The 18,037-nt window shown below is 38.4% G+C and overlaps 1 protein-coding gene across 2 annotated transcripts in view; it reads right to left on the reverse strand.

Moving 5' to 3' along the window:
- The window catches only part of tsnare1 (T-SNARE Domain Containing 1), a 178,246-nt gene that overhangs the window by 151,974 nt on the left and 8,235 nt on the right, over nucleotides 1–18,037 (reverse strand). Inside the window, exon 2 of one of the 2 annotated variants that reach the window (XM_040118151.1) lies at nucleotides 3,760–3,874. The exons of the other annotated variant lie outside the window; for it this stretch is intronic. Within the exon in view, the coding sequence (XP_039974085.1) occupies nucleotides 3,760–3,779 (20 nt within the window). The 5' untranslated portion in view covers nucleotides 3,780–3,874. The remainder of the gene's footprint in view (nucleotides 1–3,759; nucleotides 3,875–18,037) is intronic. 2 annotated transcript variants of the gene reach the window in all.

Below are 18,037 nucleotides of genomic sequence, written 5' to 3' on the forward strand. Positions count from 1 at the left end.
TATTTTCTCCACTTCTGTACTAACTAAACCCACACAAAAAACTCAAGCACAAGCTGACTGACAGTGATTGGTTGTACTTTGGCCTATATGCAATTCGTTGCTGTCTGCATCAAAATCCCTTTGATTAACAGAAGCTACAGAAGACAGCCTGCCTGTATTTTACAGAACATGTTGACATGACTTAAATAAGAATGGTGAGAGATTCATAATGTTTGTTTTGTTAAAATTTTGATTGATTGCTCACCCCTATCTAAATGAACTGAACTTATTGGCTTCATGGAAGGTATAAAATCAATTTAAACATGTAGACCACCAGTTAGGTTTTTAGATTAAGGCAGGGTGAAGAACCATACATGTTCTTAGCAGGGGAAACTATAGGATACACTGCTGCTTTTAAATGAGAGTGGACACTGACCTGTGAATATATGATATTTAATAAAGGCCATGGTGGACCCATATAGCAGCCCATCCATACACTACGTTTAATATGTATCAATCCATTTCACCTTATAAGTTAAAGTACTTGTCCACTTATTCAAAAGACACCGACTGCATAGCGAAAAACAGGAAAGTAATCAAAGGCTTATTTTACTGTCGCCACATTACTGCCACATTCAAGACAGGACTGACCCTAATCAGCTGGTCCTCTTTTGACCAATCTGCTCATTGTGACATCCAAGACATCCTGATTCAAAGCTCTGATGGAAGCTCCCTGCCTAATTATCTCACACACAATTCGATTAAGTGACTCTATTAGGACAATGGATATATAAATGTGTTGGATCTGATTCATTTACCAACCCAGAAATGTCTGTTGGAATTATTCCATATTCCACAGTGTGCAGTAATGGTTCTCATTTAACCCTACTGTTTATCTGTAGCCTCTGGCGAGTCAGACAACTCTGTAACAGTAGTGTGGAGAAAAAGAAACAGCGAAGAAGTTAACATCTTATGTCAAATAACATAAACCGCCAATCAGAGGAAAACATGGCTGGCACTAAAAACATATCAAACTCTTCAAACAAGACAAAGAAACCTGCATGGACAATATACTGGTCTGCACTTTAAGACCGTTCATTATTTTTTTACTGTCATTCATTTGACTGACAACATAAAATGATGAATCTCTATTGAGAGATCAGCTACAAGGAAACATGCAAAGCACAGAGAGTTAGAGGGAAAAGAAAGTTCAAATACTTGAAGACAAGGCTTATTAAAAAGGGCATATTAAAGCGTAACTAATGTACTTATTAATGGTTACTAAACCATTTACTAATGCTTTATATTTCGGTCATAAGAACAAGTGTTGGGTTGCCAGGTCATGATCAAAACATTAACAGCTGTGTGAGGCTATACTTAGTAACAGCACCGCTTTAATGCATTTTTCAGCATACGAACATGCTCATAAACACAATGTTTGCAGGTGTAATGTTTACCGTGTTCAGAATCTTATTTTAGGGTGTAATCATGCTAGCAAATATTATCAAATATTTGCTAATTAGCACTAAACATAAAGTACAGCACATACTGACATGTTGTCAGTGTTGCCTTGAATTACTGGAAAATTAATGGTGCGACACTGAAAGTCAAGAGATCAGCAAGATTCATCCTCTGGTGACCGTGAATTTACCAAACATTGTGGTAAACCATCCAGTAGTGGCTGAGATATTTCATTCATTCAAACAACTAATTGTTCATCTAGCGCAATGAGTGTGTCAAAGTTTTCCCTTATCCAGTGAAATATCACAACATTTATTCGATGGATTGGCACAACATTTTGTACCAATATTCATGGTTTCCAGACAAAGAATCATAATGACTTTGCTGATCCTCTGACTTCTTGTAACGCCACTATGAGGGTCACAATTTTGGTTCAGCGTGAAAATACCTTAAAATTCTTTGATGGATTTCCATGAAATTTGGTTCAGACATTCATTCCCCTCTCGAGATGAACCACAACAACTTAACTAAAAATCCCTTTCGCTGGTGCTTTCCCTTCTTCAGTGTGACAATTGCTTTATCTTAGCTTTAGCTACCTTCCTCAATTCATCAAGTAGACCAGTGAACCGTTAGACCACTTACCTTCTTGACAAATGCTGCAATATGCAGAGTAAGTAGACCAAAATCCATCCATGCACAGCTTGTTAATATTTACAAACACAGACTCGATTCATTAAAAACCTTGTATAAATACCCTCATTAACATGTACAACTGGAGACGTGACATATAATGCACACCCCTTTATAAATGACTTAACTTACATTTAGGCTGTAAATGCGGACATGGTTGCTTAAAAGAAAGTGACAGAGTAATGACTCTTTATTTAATTACTAATATTTATAACTGCAGACTACGTGGCTTATTAGCCAGTGAGAAAACTATGAGAATTACCTACATTTATAACTAAGTATTACCAAATAGAAAGGATAAACATCAGTCAATTTTCACATCCTGTTAACCGAAAACCTGTTGTGATTAATGGCTTCTAACTGAGCTATAAAATGTTAGTAAATGGTTTATTAACCATTAACCAAGAAATCCACTACTTTCAACCTATAAGCTCGCTATAAAAATTGCCTTTGTACACTTTGGTAATAAGCTGTCTTTGATAGAGGTATCACTTATTTTTAATTTTATTTATATATTTTCTCACTTATTTATATAAGGATTGAATTTATAAATCAAAAATGGTTTATTTTTGGTTTATTTATTTCATACTATTTTTATAACACTCCCATTAGAGTCCTTTCTCATACTGGAAGCTGATCACAAAATCCCTTCACTTCACCATCATTATGGGCAAACATACATTCTGTCTAGAACTTGTTCTTAATTGTTATTGTCTTCTGGTAAATTCAGCATAAAAACATCATCACAATTCAGTTATTTCAGTCATCTTCATATTTTCTTTCTTTATGTTTATTAATGTCAACTTCTCTTCTTATACTACTCCATGCTAATCATTTGCATTCTTTCTCTGATTGTTCAATAATTTTACCCCCTCACTTGATTGCTCATTGTACATTTTTCAGTCTCAAATAAAAAAGTTTGTGAAAATTACCCCAAAACTAGCATCTGCTATGGATATATAACAACACCAGTTACTTACAGCTATGGCAGATTAGGTCCTGAAATACCCTGTATGCAGCTCACTGTGGACGTTGGTTTCAAAACCCTATAGCTACATATTATAGGCCACATGCCTGCTTGTAATTTGAGATTAAAGTGAAAGGTTATTTTGCCGAATCCATAAAGTGGTATTGCTGGTTTGATTGCAAGCTTTTTGATGTGCATACTCAGAACTACAGATATGCAGCCACATGGCAGATTTGTATGACAGGATCAAAGGGAAGGCTGAAAATCAAAAGGCAGTATGTTTTTGAGGCTCAGCCCTGGACAGTAACTTCTTCAGAAAAGAAAAGAAAGATTAACTTAAAACCAGTCTCTCTCTCTCGCTCTCCTTCTCCTGGTTCTCCTTCATCCCCTCTCTTTATTGTCACCTCTTCAGCTGACACAGCCAAACTTAAGGATTGCTTATGTGTGTTTACTAAAGCTTCCTTTTTCGTCCCCAGTCTGATCTCAGGCCATTCCATCAGCACTGCACCCTTTGAAAACAACCTTCAGCCCAGGGAGGAGGAGAGAAAAAAAAAAAAAAAAAACACCTCTGGGCAGTGAAATTGCCTTGTCACACAAAAAGGCATCATTATTGAGATAAATCACCCCATTCTATTCCATAACTAAACTCTGCCTCAGCTTACCTTCCAGTGGCACCTGCCATCCAGGCTGAGCCATCACATGTACTCTCCAGACTGAAGCTTTGTCTGCCAGGAGGAATCAATACAGCCTCTGGTTGTTTTGGTCTGACAGTGTGATCTACATGAAAAATTTTCATTGAATCGGTAAGGCCCAAAGCTTAAACTGTTTAGAACAAGACAATAAAATATGCTGCAGGAATAACTATATAAATGTTGCGTAACAACAGCCTTCCTAATATGCTCACTAAAACATTTTTATATCTAAAAAGCCAGAAATATGCATTAACATTTTTTCCAGACTTATAAACTTTGTTTTTGCACAGGTCTTTTATTATTGTCACTGTGAAACTGTACACATGAGCACAGTCCTAATTTCAGCTGCCACGGATTCCCATGGAATCGCTGCATGCCATGGATTCTATGATGTCCCTAAAATCTCAATATCCCACAACTTCGGAAAACACATGCAAATAGACAAAGCAAAACAACTGAAGAAAACACCTTCATCAAACGGACAAAATACTGTATGTGCAGCATTGAGAAAAATAATAAACCACTACCAAATATGGAAATGTGTTGCAAATTTAGAAAACACACTAAATACAGAAAACACAACAAGATACAGAAAAGTTCCAAAACAGACAATGGAAATATATTAGATTTTTTTTTTTGGTTTTAACATCCTGATTGCATGATTCAGATACTATTGCAGATATAGTAATAACATTCACCTTTTCTCTGATTACTAGCCAACTAATGATAAGGAACATAAAATCATGCTATAAGATGATAAAGAGCAAAAAAAAAGAAAAAATGAGCTAATTTCCTGTAAGTGAATTAAACAACAGGTCCTCCAACCTACACAGCCATATAGTTTGCTTGTCCCTACTATCAGATATGACCTGTAGGAACGTACCCGCGGCACTCATAGCAGACCTTTGTCGTCATGGTTATAATTACAAGTGGTTAAATTTGTGGAACAGTCATGAAAGAAACAAGGCTGACTATCAGTTTCTCAGAGGAAATGAACAGCACTCTCCTGTGAGAAAGTCTTGTGTTTGTCAACCATCCATCCACCCCAACTTCGACCTAATGTGGACTTTGTTGCTCTACATATTACATCCCCTATCCTTTCCTTTTGCTCCAGTCATAATTCCTACAGCCGTTAAAAAGTCGCCGAACAATAAGAGGTAGCTGCTTGCATAAATTAGTTATGGACTTGTTTTACAGAACACTCAAATTAAACAAAATTGTTACTCATTTCCATTTTGTTCTGTGCGACCGGCAGTGTTTCATTATTTGGTTGTCTTCTGTATTTGCAGTGCATTTTGTATTTGGTTGTTTTCTCACTTTGCAGTATGTTTTTCTTAATGCTACACATGTGTTGTCAAATTAATGAAGCTATCTTCTTCTTTTGCTTGTGTTTTTATCTATTGGCCTGTATTTCCTGAATTTCCAGTACATTGAGCTTTCGGGGCCACAGTATCATTCACTTCGGGAGGCAATGTAGACCGGTTTTCACAACTGATTGTAAACTATCTTGACAATACTGACCTCTAAGGAAAGAGCAAGTGCATGGAATTTAAAATGTTCTTGCCAGTGCAAACTCGAAAAACTCAAAAGTTGATGTTACAAATACGTTAGCTTGAATGACCTTTGTCCACTTATTGTCCCCACAAAGTTACCCAGGAATTACATTCATATTTGAAAATTTCGCACCTCACATTTAACAACCAGTTCCAACATTCAGTGCCAAAACAGGAAGTAGCATGTCCCTTATGTACCAAGACAGAAAGTAAGGCTGTGGATGTTGGGGTGCTGGATGAACGTGTAGCGCATCATGTCCTGTCACACACTTTAAATTAGTGTTTATGATCACGATCTTTTTAAACTCAACAAAATGGTTTAGTTGCTCCAACCATACCTTAACCATGTTTTATATTTTGCTGAATCAAATGTTCCTGTCCTGTGATAGGGTTGATTAGGGTTATCAGTTTAAAAGGGTTATCCAACAGGGTCAGGATGTTTCTAGTTAAGTGGTAGCAATTTATGACAACAAAGCTCTGTCTTAACTACCCCATGCGCTATAATTTTTTTCTTACATCCTGAACAATCTTACACCAACGAAATGCCATTTAGGAAATGTTTTTAATCAAGCCTATTTCATGTTGTAGCATGTGTTGTCTTGAACCTTTCTATTTGACTACACAACTAAAAATCAGCCTAGTACCCATGAGCACAGAGGGACTTTGGAGACATGCAAGTAGGGTTGTTTTTTAAGCATAGGTAAGCCAGCCGGTTGTCTAGGGTGCCAAAGAAGAGAGAGAATTTTTTGTAATTTATTTCAGGGTCCCAGTTTACTTTCAAAAGTCTTTCACTGATGTCCTATGCATGCATTACATTGGTAAAAAGAACCCACTGCTCACTCTGCACCTAACACCATATACTGAGAGAAGACTACAGGCAGACTTAGAGGGACATTATTGCAGGTGGACATATCAATAACCTGATGGCTGCCAAATGTTTTGAGATGTCATGGTTCATTTGCTTAGTTATGTTCCACTGGGATAAGACTCTTAACCACGGATAGATTTGTATGGATAAATATGTGCGCTTCAACTCCAACAATGTAGTGGTCAGAGAGTTTAACAAAAGATAGCCTAATGATTACAATAAACCAATAAATCTTGGTGTTGTGATTGATAGGTATCGGCTACAAATCCAGATGTTTGCTCCTGGAAGGACAGCTGTCAAAAATACACTACTGCACTCCTGTTAAAACCCTAGAGGCTCAGCGTTTTGAGGGAGTGACCCACTGAGCCATAAAATTATGTAATGTTTCAGTTAATTAGATGCCTAGCTAGCAGCACTGAACAATGTGGCAGCAGATTAAGCAAGTTAGTCCAAACATCCCTCTTCCCAGTAACCCAGTTTTCCAGCTCCTCCTGGGTGATCCCGAGACTTTCCCAGGCCAGTTGAGGTATATAATCTCTCCAATGTGTTCTGGGTCTACCTAGGGGTCCCCTACTGGTTGGACATTCCTGAAAGCGTCCAATGTAAGGTGCCCAGGAGGTATCCTGATCAGATTCTTGAACCACCTCAACTGGTTCCATTTAATGAAAGGAGGAACAACTCTACTCCAAGCTCCCTCTGGATATCTGAACTCCTTTAACTACCTCTAAGGGTGAGCTCAGCCACGCTACAGAGAAAACTCATTTCAGCCACTTCTTCAGCACCACTAGTATCCAGCAGCAGGTTCTCAGGTTGCCACCATGACAGGCACTGACGACCTTCTGACCAAAAATCCAAGCAGCCACATTTACAGTGGAAGATTTGAACACGGCCCATTTGGATTCCAAAACCCCAACCTCTCTCGGGATGCATGACAAATTCTTTTGGAGGTGGGAGTTAAAGACCTAACAGAAAGGTGCCTAAGCCTCATGTTCCCAGCTCACCTTTGGCCTAGAGTGTTCGGGTACCAAGTAATTACCTTATGCTCAAACATGGTGTTTCTTATGGCCAATGGCCCCCTCTCCAGGTTTCTCCATCGTTGCCCATGTGAGCATTAAAGTCTCCTAGCAGAATTATAGAGGCTCTAGGATATACCCATTGCAGGACCTCACCCAGAGACTCCAAGAAGGCTGGATACTTTGAGCTGCTGTTCAGTGCATAAGCAAAAACAACAATCATAGTCTACCTGTCAGCGACACATATCCATATAGAGGCGACCCTCTCGTTCACTAGTGTGCGTGTAACACAAATTGACAGATGTTGATGACATGACACAGAACAGAAGTCAAGTTGAATAATATTAAATATAAAATATTAAAATATTATGAAATGAATATAATTGTGATAAAGTATTCAAATGAAAAGATCAGTCCCCTTAGGGGTACCACTAGATTTTTGGGCCAGGGCACCAAAATGTCCAGAAATGGCCCTGCATAACAGGATGTGATTCATTGTGAAATAAACTTTGAAAAATCATGCTGGCACTGCGACTCTTAGGGTACCCAACAGCAGGACGTAGGAAATATGAGAAGTTTTCTACTTTTTGCAAAGGTCCTCTGACATGGAGGAGTGTCAGCCTCAAGACAATCAATCAAACTTGTTTTGGCTCCCTCATGAAACAGAAGAACATCATTGTTTTCTATTCCACCAAACTACATAAAATAATTTTAAAAAACTAGAAAAAGCTGATCATCACAGTTAAGGTCTCCCCAAATGACTACAAATATGGTATAGTATAGTAAATTTGACAAGCTACTGGGGCTTGAACAAGAAAAAAAATAGCGGAAACAAAAAAACTTGGGAAGTTAACTACTTTTTTGTGATCCAATATAGCAGCACTATAACTGCAGAATCTGAGCTTATTTTATTTTATTTTTTTTCATAAAGCGGAAATGTACTGAATGATGATGCTACACTGCCCCACTGTAGGATCCCTTATGAAAAGTAAGTCAAATTTTTGACATCACATCATGCCTCTTATTCGTTGCTGTTTTTAACAAATATGCAGCTTATGCTGTGTCACTACTTAATGTCTCTGAGAATCCTGAGTACATCTGCATGTTTCCTAGTGATTACAAATAATGACACCACTGTTGCTCCAAAGCAAGCTTGCTAATGGTAACATACAGTGATATGTGGAGCAGTTAGCAGCCTGACTGTCTTTATCTTCCTCACCCTGCAGAGCACTTCATGTCATAAACAAACAAGATCTGGTGTATCTACGGCAGCCCCTTTTCTTCTTCAGTCGCATGTGTGGATTGGCAGGGATAAAGTAAGCGGTTAGAGGGGAGGTTTTGATGTAACACAAAGGATATGTTATCTGCGTTTGTTCTCTGTCACAGCTTTTGCCTTAGGGAAGCAAACAGTAGCAGCAGTCTGGCTCAATACATAACGCTGTATAAGGAGGGAGTCAGAACACACTGCTCTGCTTTCTTTAGCTCACACATGCTGATGTGAAATTGATGCTATATTGATTGCATATGGATTGCAGCCCAGGTGTTAGTACATTAATCCATGTATATTATCATAGCATCAACACCAAAATAATAATATACCCATAAACAACTACAATAAATGTATCAAAAATTCACGGTCTGTATCTCTGGAATGTGATTTTGGCAGTTACTCCAACATTTGGGCAGGATAAAACACTGTTAAGATCATACAGCTGTCTACTTTTTATATGACTGTCTAGAATTTAGAATTAAACATTAAGAGACAAGAGACAAAAAGTACAGCGCCCTGACAGTTAAGGGACTGGATGGGGTTGCTAGCCTACTCGGTGAAGCTTGGCGCTCTTACCTATCACACCCAAGCTCTCTCCACTCTCTAATTGGAACAGCCTCTTTAATTGGGTTTGGAAACCATGGAGACTGCCGCTCTGTCTGGGAGCTGATGAGCTGAAGGGGACACCTTCAACAGAAGAGATGATGACGATTGAGGCAGCCTTGGGTTTGCAGTGACTGAGATGTCTCAGCCACTAGAAAGAACTTAAATTGATATGATATGATTGAAACGAAAGTGTTCCATCACTACCAAAAAACTTCTCACACATTCCTGTGCGACAGCTGGTCAGTAAAAAAGGTTGAAGAAAGGACAGCAAAATATATCAGTACAGCAGATTGACTGTGGCTTGAGTAAAGTTTTGCTTGTAAAAGCAAAGAGCCACAGTTTTTCAGAAAACATCTTGTACTGTGGGGAGATGGATTCTTCGGTTCTGTGTGACACTAGTTAATCAATTCCATTTTTACAGTGTGGTCCAAAAGTCTGAGACCACTTGAAAATGGTCACAGACTTTTGGACCCCACAATACACACACACACACATATATATATATATGTATATGTGTGTATATATATATGTGAGTGTGTGTATATATATATATATATATATATATATATATATATATATATATATATATATATATATATATATATATATATATATATATAGACAGCATTTTTGAAAGAGGTTACAAGCCAAAATGAAATGGGTTTGGAGCCAGCGGTTTAATCTTTAAAAATGTATTGTATTTTATAAGCTTAACATGTTTTTCTTCATAGTGATTTGGAAAGTTACCACTAACTAAAGCTGCCAAATAAATGTCTTGTCTGAAATGTAGTGGAGTAGAAGTAAGATAGTAAGATAAAATGGAAATAAACATGATTATTTCCAAAATTGTACTTAAATACAGGACTTGATTACATATACTTAGTTACTTCCCACCACTGCCATTTAGTACGAGCGCTATGATGAAAGGTGGAAGCAGACCACTGTCTCTGAACACTTGTCTCACAAACAGTGGTAAAAGAAGAGAAATACATTCCCTGCTCAAGTATTAACATGTGTTAATATAAGCCTTTATCCCCACCATAGGTGAAAGCTGGACATAATTTAATTTTAATTTTAATTTAATTTTATCATCGCTGCAAAGCCTTGAGCACTCTTGTGATCCACTTTTAACCATAACAATCGTCTCATCTTCCGTAGATTTCTCCTCCACCGCGGCACTTGTAATTGCAGATATCCATACAGCTTGGTGATGTTTTTTAAAAGGAATATGATGAAATTTTATTTTGGTTCAGTACATTCATGCAAAGACAAAGACAGTGGGCTATGAATCCAAATCCCAGGCTCCAAAATAACCCCTTCAGAAAGCTCTGAGTTTTTTTATATATAAATATATATATATGGCTTATATATAATATATGCCCTTGGATTAAACATACTCATATTTAATGTTATTATTTATATTTGTGCTGTTCTCACTAAAAGTCGAAATGTCAGCAGCTCAACTGACAAAATTATTTCTACTTCTAAAGCCCAAAATTCCTAGACAGTATCTAATCTACATGCATCTATTGGGACATGATTTTTAAAAAAAACTTCAAAAACTGCCTTGAATCTGGTTCTAAAAGGAACCAGAATTGTTTTTAGAAAAGAGGAAATCTTCCCTTGTTCAAAAAGGGTGATGATGAAAAAAGACAATATTCAATTTGTCTGACAATGTTATGATTGCAAGGGGCCCCAGAGGCACGAAGTTAGAAAAGTCAAAGATTAAAGAAAGTCAAATTTTATCAGCTTATATAAGATGACATTCTCTTTCCTTGCATATGGAGGTGCAATGTCTGAATCTTTCACTCACAGTAACTGGAAAAGTAATGAAATATAACTAATCTCAGGAAAACATGAGACGAAGATAAAGAGATTGGGAAAAGGATGCCATATGCATAGCATGACTGTATCTTTGCCACTGACCATGTCTAGATGGGGCTGGGGAAGGCAATCGAGTCAGAGACAGAAAAACTAAGACACTAATTTTGTCTTGGAAAGCAAAGTTATGATTTGCATAGAAAACTGATGGTTGTTTGAAGGCTTCTTTTCTACTGTCACTCTCAACCAGTTATCATCATCGGACTCAAGTGAAAGATAAAAGTAAAAACCTTTTACATTCATTACGAATACAAACTGTTTATCAAACTGTTTTATAACTGTGAAGTCAAGTGTCAGATGCAAGTGAGCTGCAGACATTGGTTAAGAGTAGAACATAGATGAGTTCAGTACAGAAACCGAGCAGAGCACACCTGTTTTTCTGTCTGATGAGAACAAAATAATAATAACAATAATAATACATTAGCTGAAGCAGTATAACTAAGAATAATGTAATTTTAGTGTATTATTTACGTTTGACTTTGTTTTTTCTTTTTTCTTGGCATTTTCGGGGGTGGAAACAAACAACAAAGAATGAATCTGGAATGGATTTATTTACAATCAATGTCTATGAATCTTCAGTGAGGCACTAAATCCGCCTTATTGGTTTCGCTGACATACCCCGTCTACCAACAGTAGAATTTAGCTCCCATTTCAGTCACTTTCCTATTACTTCTTCCCTATTTACACCGACCAGCCACAGCGCTAAAACTATTTACTGGTTTTACATACATATATCTCTGACTGGCTATTCCATTTCTGAGCCTACATGTGATCAGTCATGTGATCAGTTGAGAGTTGTTTCCACTTGGCTGTAAGTATGAGTACGGGAATTGATAAATGAGTCTTTTTGCTCACACTCAGCCAAGAACTTTTTTACTCTTAAATTGGAGCTTTACAACATTGTGTAATTCAACAACAAAGTGTAATTCTTACAAGTTTGATAAATACAGGCCTTGACCTCTAGGATCAACGAAGAATTGCACAGGTACACCACAAACTGAATTAAAAAACAAACAAACAAACAATGGCTTGATAAGGGTGTAAACCAACCTATTTTGATTCCCCTAGTGACAATCAGGGTTTTAAGGAATTTTTTGAGGAATTGTTTTCTTTCATTCAGTTCTGGATAGCGGAAGGCTCTGGATACTACAATACATGACGTCCCTGGCGTTTCCATGTCAATGAATGCCAAGACCACTTTTAAGATAGATTTAAAGTTATTATTGTGCCCGTTGATCTCTGATGTGTAATCAGCATATTTACATTTAATAAACATTGACAGGCATAGTTATTACGATTTTACACGCCTGGATCAGAGGGCGGAAGCAGCCCCCAAGATTTTCAAAGTAAACAATCAGTAAATGTCTGTTTTGTTGCATAAAACAAGTTGTCATTGAACCTTATCCAGGGTTTTGCAGAATTGACCCCTCGCTAGGCCCCGACCCTTTGGTGTTAGCCGCTGCTAGTCCGTCAAACTGTCACTAACTGCACTCCCTGAAGAAATATTACACAAAAAGCAGTTTCAGAGAGGAGCAGACAGAGGGATCTACAGTATGCATTTGATGGATATTCTCCAGGATGTTAAAAAGTTAAAGATAGAAGCTAAAGCCTACAGATCAGAATGTAAAAGTGAACCGCATCACTGGAAATTGCGATAGAAGACTATGAAATTAAGGAGTAACTATGTTCCTGTAAAGCAGGGTAGGTCTGTATTCATTGTTATAAATCATTAAAAAGCAAAAGCAGCATGTGTATACATTTAGTATACCCTCAGTAGCAGCGTAAGTGCTAGTTAGACTATACTATACTTGGCTAATGTTAGCTCCACAGGTTTTTGTGCCCGTCTGATCGGACTTACTTTGATCGGTATCATTGTTACACATGCCCCAGACACAATGTTTAGCCTCGACTAGCTTGAAACCCACAAAACCAGTGAAGGTTTAATTTAACTTCGTGAAGGTTTAATTATCAAATATAAGTGTCCTGCAGCAGTAGGACTGGCTTACCGGTGCCTTTCACAGCTATCAGAAATAAACATCTCAATATTAATTAATATGGCAGTTTTCTCATTTGCTACCCCTATGGTTAAGGTTTGATTAGGTTTAGGCAGCTAAAACCTTTTGGTTGAGTTTAGGGAAGGATTGTGGTGTTGTATAAAAAAGCCAGCCTTCACTGTTGAAGGAGAAAGGATGTGAACTGTAGTCTCCACTGTCAAAGTCATGTACTTTGTACACCCAACCATTCGACCTCACCCTAAAGAGGTTTTAAGGCACTACCGTAAAATCACAGTATTTCCGTCTTTGGTTCTTGGAGAGAGCTGTCTTTTTTGTGTCACCTAACGATGTCACTTTTAAGAATGTGTTTGACCAATGTTGTCATTTTCTGATGAGGATAGTTTCAAAAATTACTTAACAGTCCCTCATTGCATACATAAAACTGTGTATGCGCACTAAGGCAAGTACAGCACTTTAAAGTTGAATCAGGAAATGGGACTGTGAACTGTTATGGATGTTTACAACAGACAGTTTAGTAATAATTAAACCATATTCCATTGTTTTCTCTGTCAAAAAAGTTGTGCTAACATCAGGGTTTATTTAAAACCTGTTTTATCATCCTAATGCTGGTGTTAATTGCCTTGTCAGACTTCTTTTTAGTGATATCACCATGTTCCCAGATCGAAGCATTGACTTCAGGGAGCACAGTATTATTATTACCAAGTGGGATAATGGTTAAAACTGCAAAAAAAAAAAGGTGTAATAACCCAGAATTATCCTTGCAAAATAGGGTCTGATCATTAGAAAGATTTGTGAGTGCTTGTTGTTTCTGAAAGGAACCAGCTATATCTTTATTAGTGAGGCATTTGTCCAGACACAACACACACAGTTCAGCCAGATGATTATCAGTAACACTTTACACAAAGGGAAGCTTACATGTCCCACAGCGAGACAGGAATGCTTTAGTGAAAGGTGACCTTGAGTCAGAGGGCTACAGCACTATGCAGCTTTCATTTGTTTGAAAGGACCAAAAAGGTTGTCCTCTCTGCACTTATTTGATTGGATTGTCAGTGGCAGGTTGAGAGTTTTCTGCCCTCGCTTCCTTGCGTGCATACGAATGTGGCGCAGAGCAGGTGATGGTCCTAAGGGGAAACTGTTCATTATTCCACAAACTCCTCTCACTAATCTGTGCTTAAGAGCTGTTCTGCTCTCTTTTTCTTCAGTCTCTCTCCCTCTCACTCCCGACCTGGCTGTGGCCTTTCTTTAAAGGACAGTCGAGCATGCAGGAGACTTCATCTGGCCTCCATTTCATCTGACCTTTGAAAAAAAAGTGGCTTTTAGGTTACTTCAGGGTTGCGTAATGTGCACCCACATACCTACAGTAGTATCTCAAGTCAGGCTATTCAACAACTATCTCAGCTGATTGTACTGTTAGAATGGTGGCCCTTGAAAGAGAAAAATGAAATAACCAGAAGGTGCATGTTGGATTATAATGGTGGCCCTTGAAAGAGAAAAATGAAATAACCAGAAGGTGCATGTTGGATTATACTAAAGCCTAAAGCATAATAGCACAACTCATATGTCAGATGGACATATTTTTGTTTCAGAAGAAGCAGAAAGGCATCAGACACAGGATGACAAGCCATATTATAACGACTACTGCTGGATAAGTCTGCTCTTCCTCCGGTTTTGACAAAAAACATGGAAACCGATTGTCTCAAATAAAAGAAGGGCCTTTTTTTACATGTGAGGGAAATGTTTCCACTTTGATGATGCCATAAGAAAAGCCACACCCATTTCACTTACAGGGACATTCAAGTGATTTCAGATTGCACTTAGATAAAGTCAGGGGACTTACAGTACGAGATATCTGGAGTTTTAGTCCCTGGTGTTGTTCAAGTTCCGAAAACTGGATCCTTCAATTCCCACAATGCAACTTCTTAGTGTATCTCTTAACCGCTTTCCTGCGTGGTAAATGTCCATGTCTTTCAAACCAACATGCCCCAGTTTATAATGCACGCTTTCTGATAAAAATCTCAACCTTAGAAACTGAAGTTAATGTGAGGCTTTAGCAGACTGAGTTTGTTCAATCAAGTGAATATCATCAGAAATTACAGGCTTTTCAATATAAAATCATTCCTTTATGTTTCCCCAGACAGTGTTTCTTTGTTGAGCTGCAGTGGCGTGATAATAACATAAAGTAGGAATTTCACACTAAAAAGACAGTAACTTTGGAAGTTATCCACTCAATTTGACTAATTCAGACTGCTGAAGCTTCATATTACCTTCAGATAAACTTTGGAATACACATTTGTGAGATCTCGTAATGGCCAGCATGAACAGGAGAAATGACTGCAGCAAGCAATAACTAATTTCAGTCTTCATAAAGGCACCTGACAATTGTTTTACGACGGACTTGAAAATTGTGAAACTATTCTTTAACAAATGAAAGAGAAAGGCAGGGATTTATCGAGAAAGGTAAGGTAAGGCATTAAATTACTTTAAAACGTGTAATGATGTTGAAAAAATAACACTAACATGCTGATGCCTAGCAGGTACAACGTTCTTCATCTTAGTCTATCATGTTAGAATGCTAACATTTTCTAATTAACTATAATGCAAAAAGTACACCTCATAGTTTTGCAGGTATTTTTTCATGAATCAAAGTACCGAACAAATTTAAATTTTGACCTAATGGTGGCAACTGAGGGAAAGTCAGAAGATCACCAAAGTTATTGCAATTTATCAACTGGATGAATGTATGGTGGAATATCTGTACCAAATTTGGTTGAAATCCATTAAGTAGATATTTAGATAGTTCTATGAATGTGTTTAAATTTCATGCCAATGCATCACGCAGTTGCTAAGATACTTCAGTCTGGATATAAGAGGTGGACTGACCGACCGCAGGAGAGAGAGACCCACCGACCACCTGACACTGCCATCCCTGTACATAGCCAATATCATAATTTTAAAGAGCCCGACTAGGGTCAGCTGAAAAAAAAAAAAAAATTAGCTATGTTTAAATTTGATTTCTTGGTTTACAAATCTGTATACACGGTTTATAAACTGGGATCTTGGATTCGCAATCCGAGCCCAGAGATAGTAAATGACTTTTTTCCTCGGGGGCCATGGAATGGAGCAGTTCCACTGCCACCGCATCTGCCAAGTAAGTCCAATTTATCTAGGTTTAAGGGTAGATTTAATGTCATGTATCGTGTTTTGCATTAGACATTTCGTAGCTTTCATAGTGTTAAGTTTTATTTACCATTCCTTGTTCTCTGAAGAAAAATTCGTTTGCAAATCCCTGTGCACCATTTGCAAATCGGATTTGTAATCCAGGCATATGAGTTACGAATCTAAGAGCATGGTTCATAAACTGTGCGCACAGATTTGTAAACCGAGTGTACAGATTTACACATGGCTCTTTTTTTTCAGCCCCCAGGGGGGGCTCCGTATAATTCATCTTCTTGGTTTACAAATTATAAAGAGAATATGATCAAGAAAATATGATAAAAGTGGCATTGTGGTGATTCAGTCAACCACAACCACAGCATTCTTTAACATCAGGGTGTGCTGTCTAGTGAAACCATAAAATAATTAATGATATTTGAATAAACAGCAGCTTACACACTGACACCTTTTACCAAGGAAAACTAAAGCTGAAAAATCCGAATTTCCATAGTTAGTGTTGTAATCAAACAGTCATTTACAAGAGCAACAAAATGAACAACAAAAAATTATTGTCCCAAAGGTAAACTAAAATTGTTTATCTCATCCTGCACATTTTGTTACTATCCTGTGTCCTGTTGTATATCTAACATTTCGATCCCTTCAAACTGAAACACAGCCTGTCTCTGTCACATCAGTGCTTCCATGTCACAAGACATCCAACAGCACACTGAGTGTTTTATTTCATTTACAGAATTTTAGAACAGAGGTACAGATGTGTCCTTACTACAACATCACACCAGCAATGGCATGCCAATGGGTCTCCTCAGGCCTTGAGAACAAGCCTACAGTGACGCAGTCTAGTAATGGGCTCCCTGTTTGGAGAGGAGTGGAGCAGCCTGAGGACTTGGCGTGAGATAAGGAAGAGTAATGATCTTTGGCCGATGAGTGAGCCATGCTGTGGCTGCTTCCACTCTAGCGGTCTCATTCTGCAAACCAACAAATGCACTGCGTGGAGTCATCGCTCCAGTTGAGGATATTTTCTGGAATTCCCACTGAGAGCGTCTGAAGCTCAGTGTCTGGGATGTGCCGAGAAGCTCCCGGGGGAAGCGAGTGCTGTCCCGGGCCCTGGCATTTTGAATATGCCGTTCTTCCTGTGTGGTTTCTGGGGGGCTTCCTGGCCCTGGCCGCAGGACTACAACAGATGGCCAACTGGACATCCATGACGCGGCCTTCTGGTGCCATCCTCATGCCACATATGCTTCACCCCGCGGCTATGACTTCCTGGAGTTTGCTTTCTCGCAGACGTCACCATGGCTACATAATCCCAATTGTGGTGAACAGACCTCAGCATGCACAAACACACAAACACTCACACACACACACACGCACGCACACACACACAAGCATTGAAACCCTCTCAAAGCCCTAAATCACCAGATGAGAGGCATTCCAAAGCCACTGTCGGGTATTCTTTTATCAACTTAACAAATACTGGTAATACTGGACAGTTGGGAACTGCCATCACTTTCTCCTAATATCCCTTAATATTCAGATTTCACGTCACAAAGCCAAATTGTTGGAACTACATGATAAGATGAGTCTCAGTCAAGCTACAACAAAAGCTGACTCTTGAGTGAATGGATTTCACTCTCTGGTTATGTCAAGATAGATAATAAGAGGCATTACCAAACACAGTGCGGAGCACTCATCTGGTCATGCTTTGGGAAACAATCAGGCTGCTTTGGCTGACTGATAAGCTCAGGGTAATCTGTGGAATACCTTGAAAGCAAACACGATTGATTATTTTGCAATCAAATTTGCTCTGCAGAGTGTGGAAGATGAGGTACACGGGCAGGTGGACAAAATGGTGGAAAGCACACATGAAAGAG

Source organism: Xiphias gladius, chromosome 22, assembly GCF_016859285.1.
Source record: "Xiphias gladius isolate SHS-SW01 ecotype Sanya breed wild chromosome 22, ASM1685928v1, whole genome shotgun sequence".
Classification (NCBI taxonomy): Eukaryota; Metazoa; Chordata; class Actinopteri; order Istiophoriformes; family Xiphiidae; genus Xiphias; species Xiphias gladius.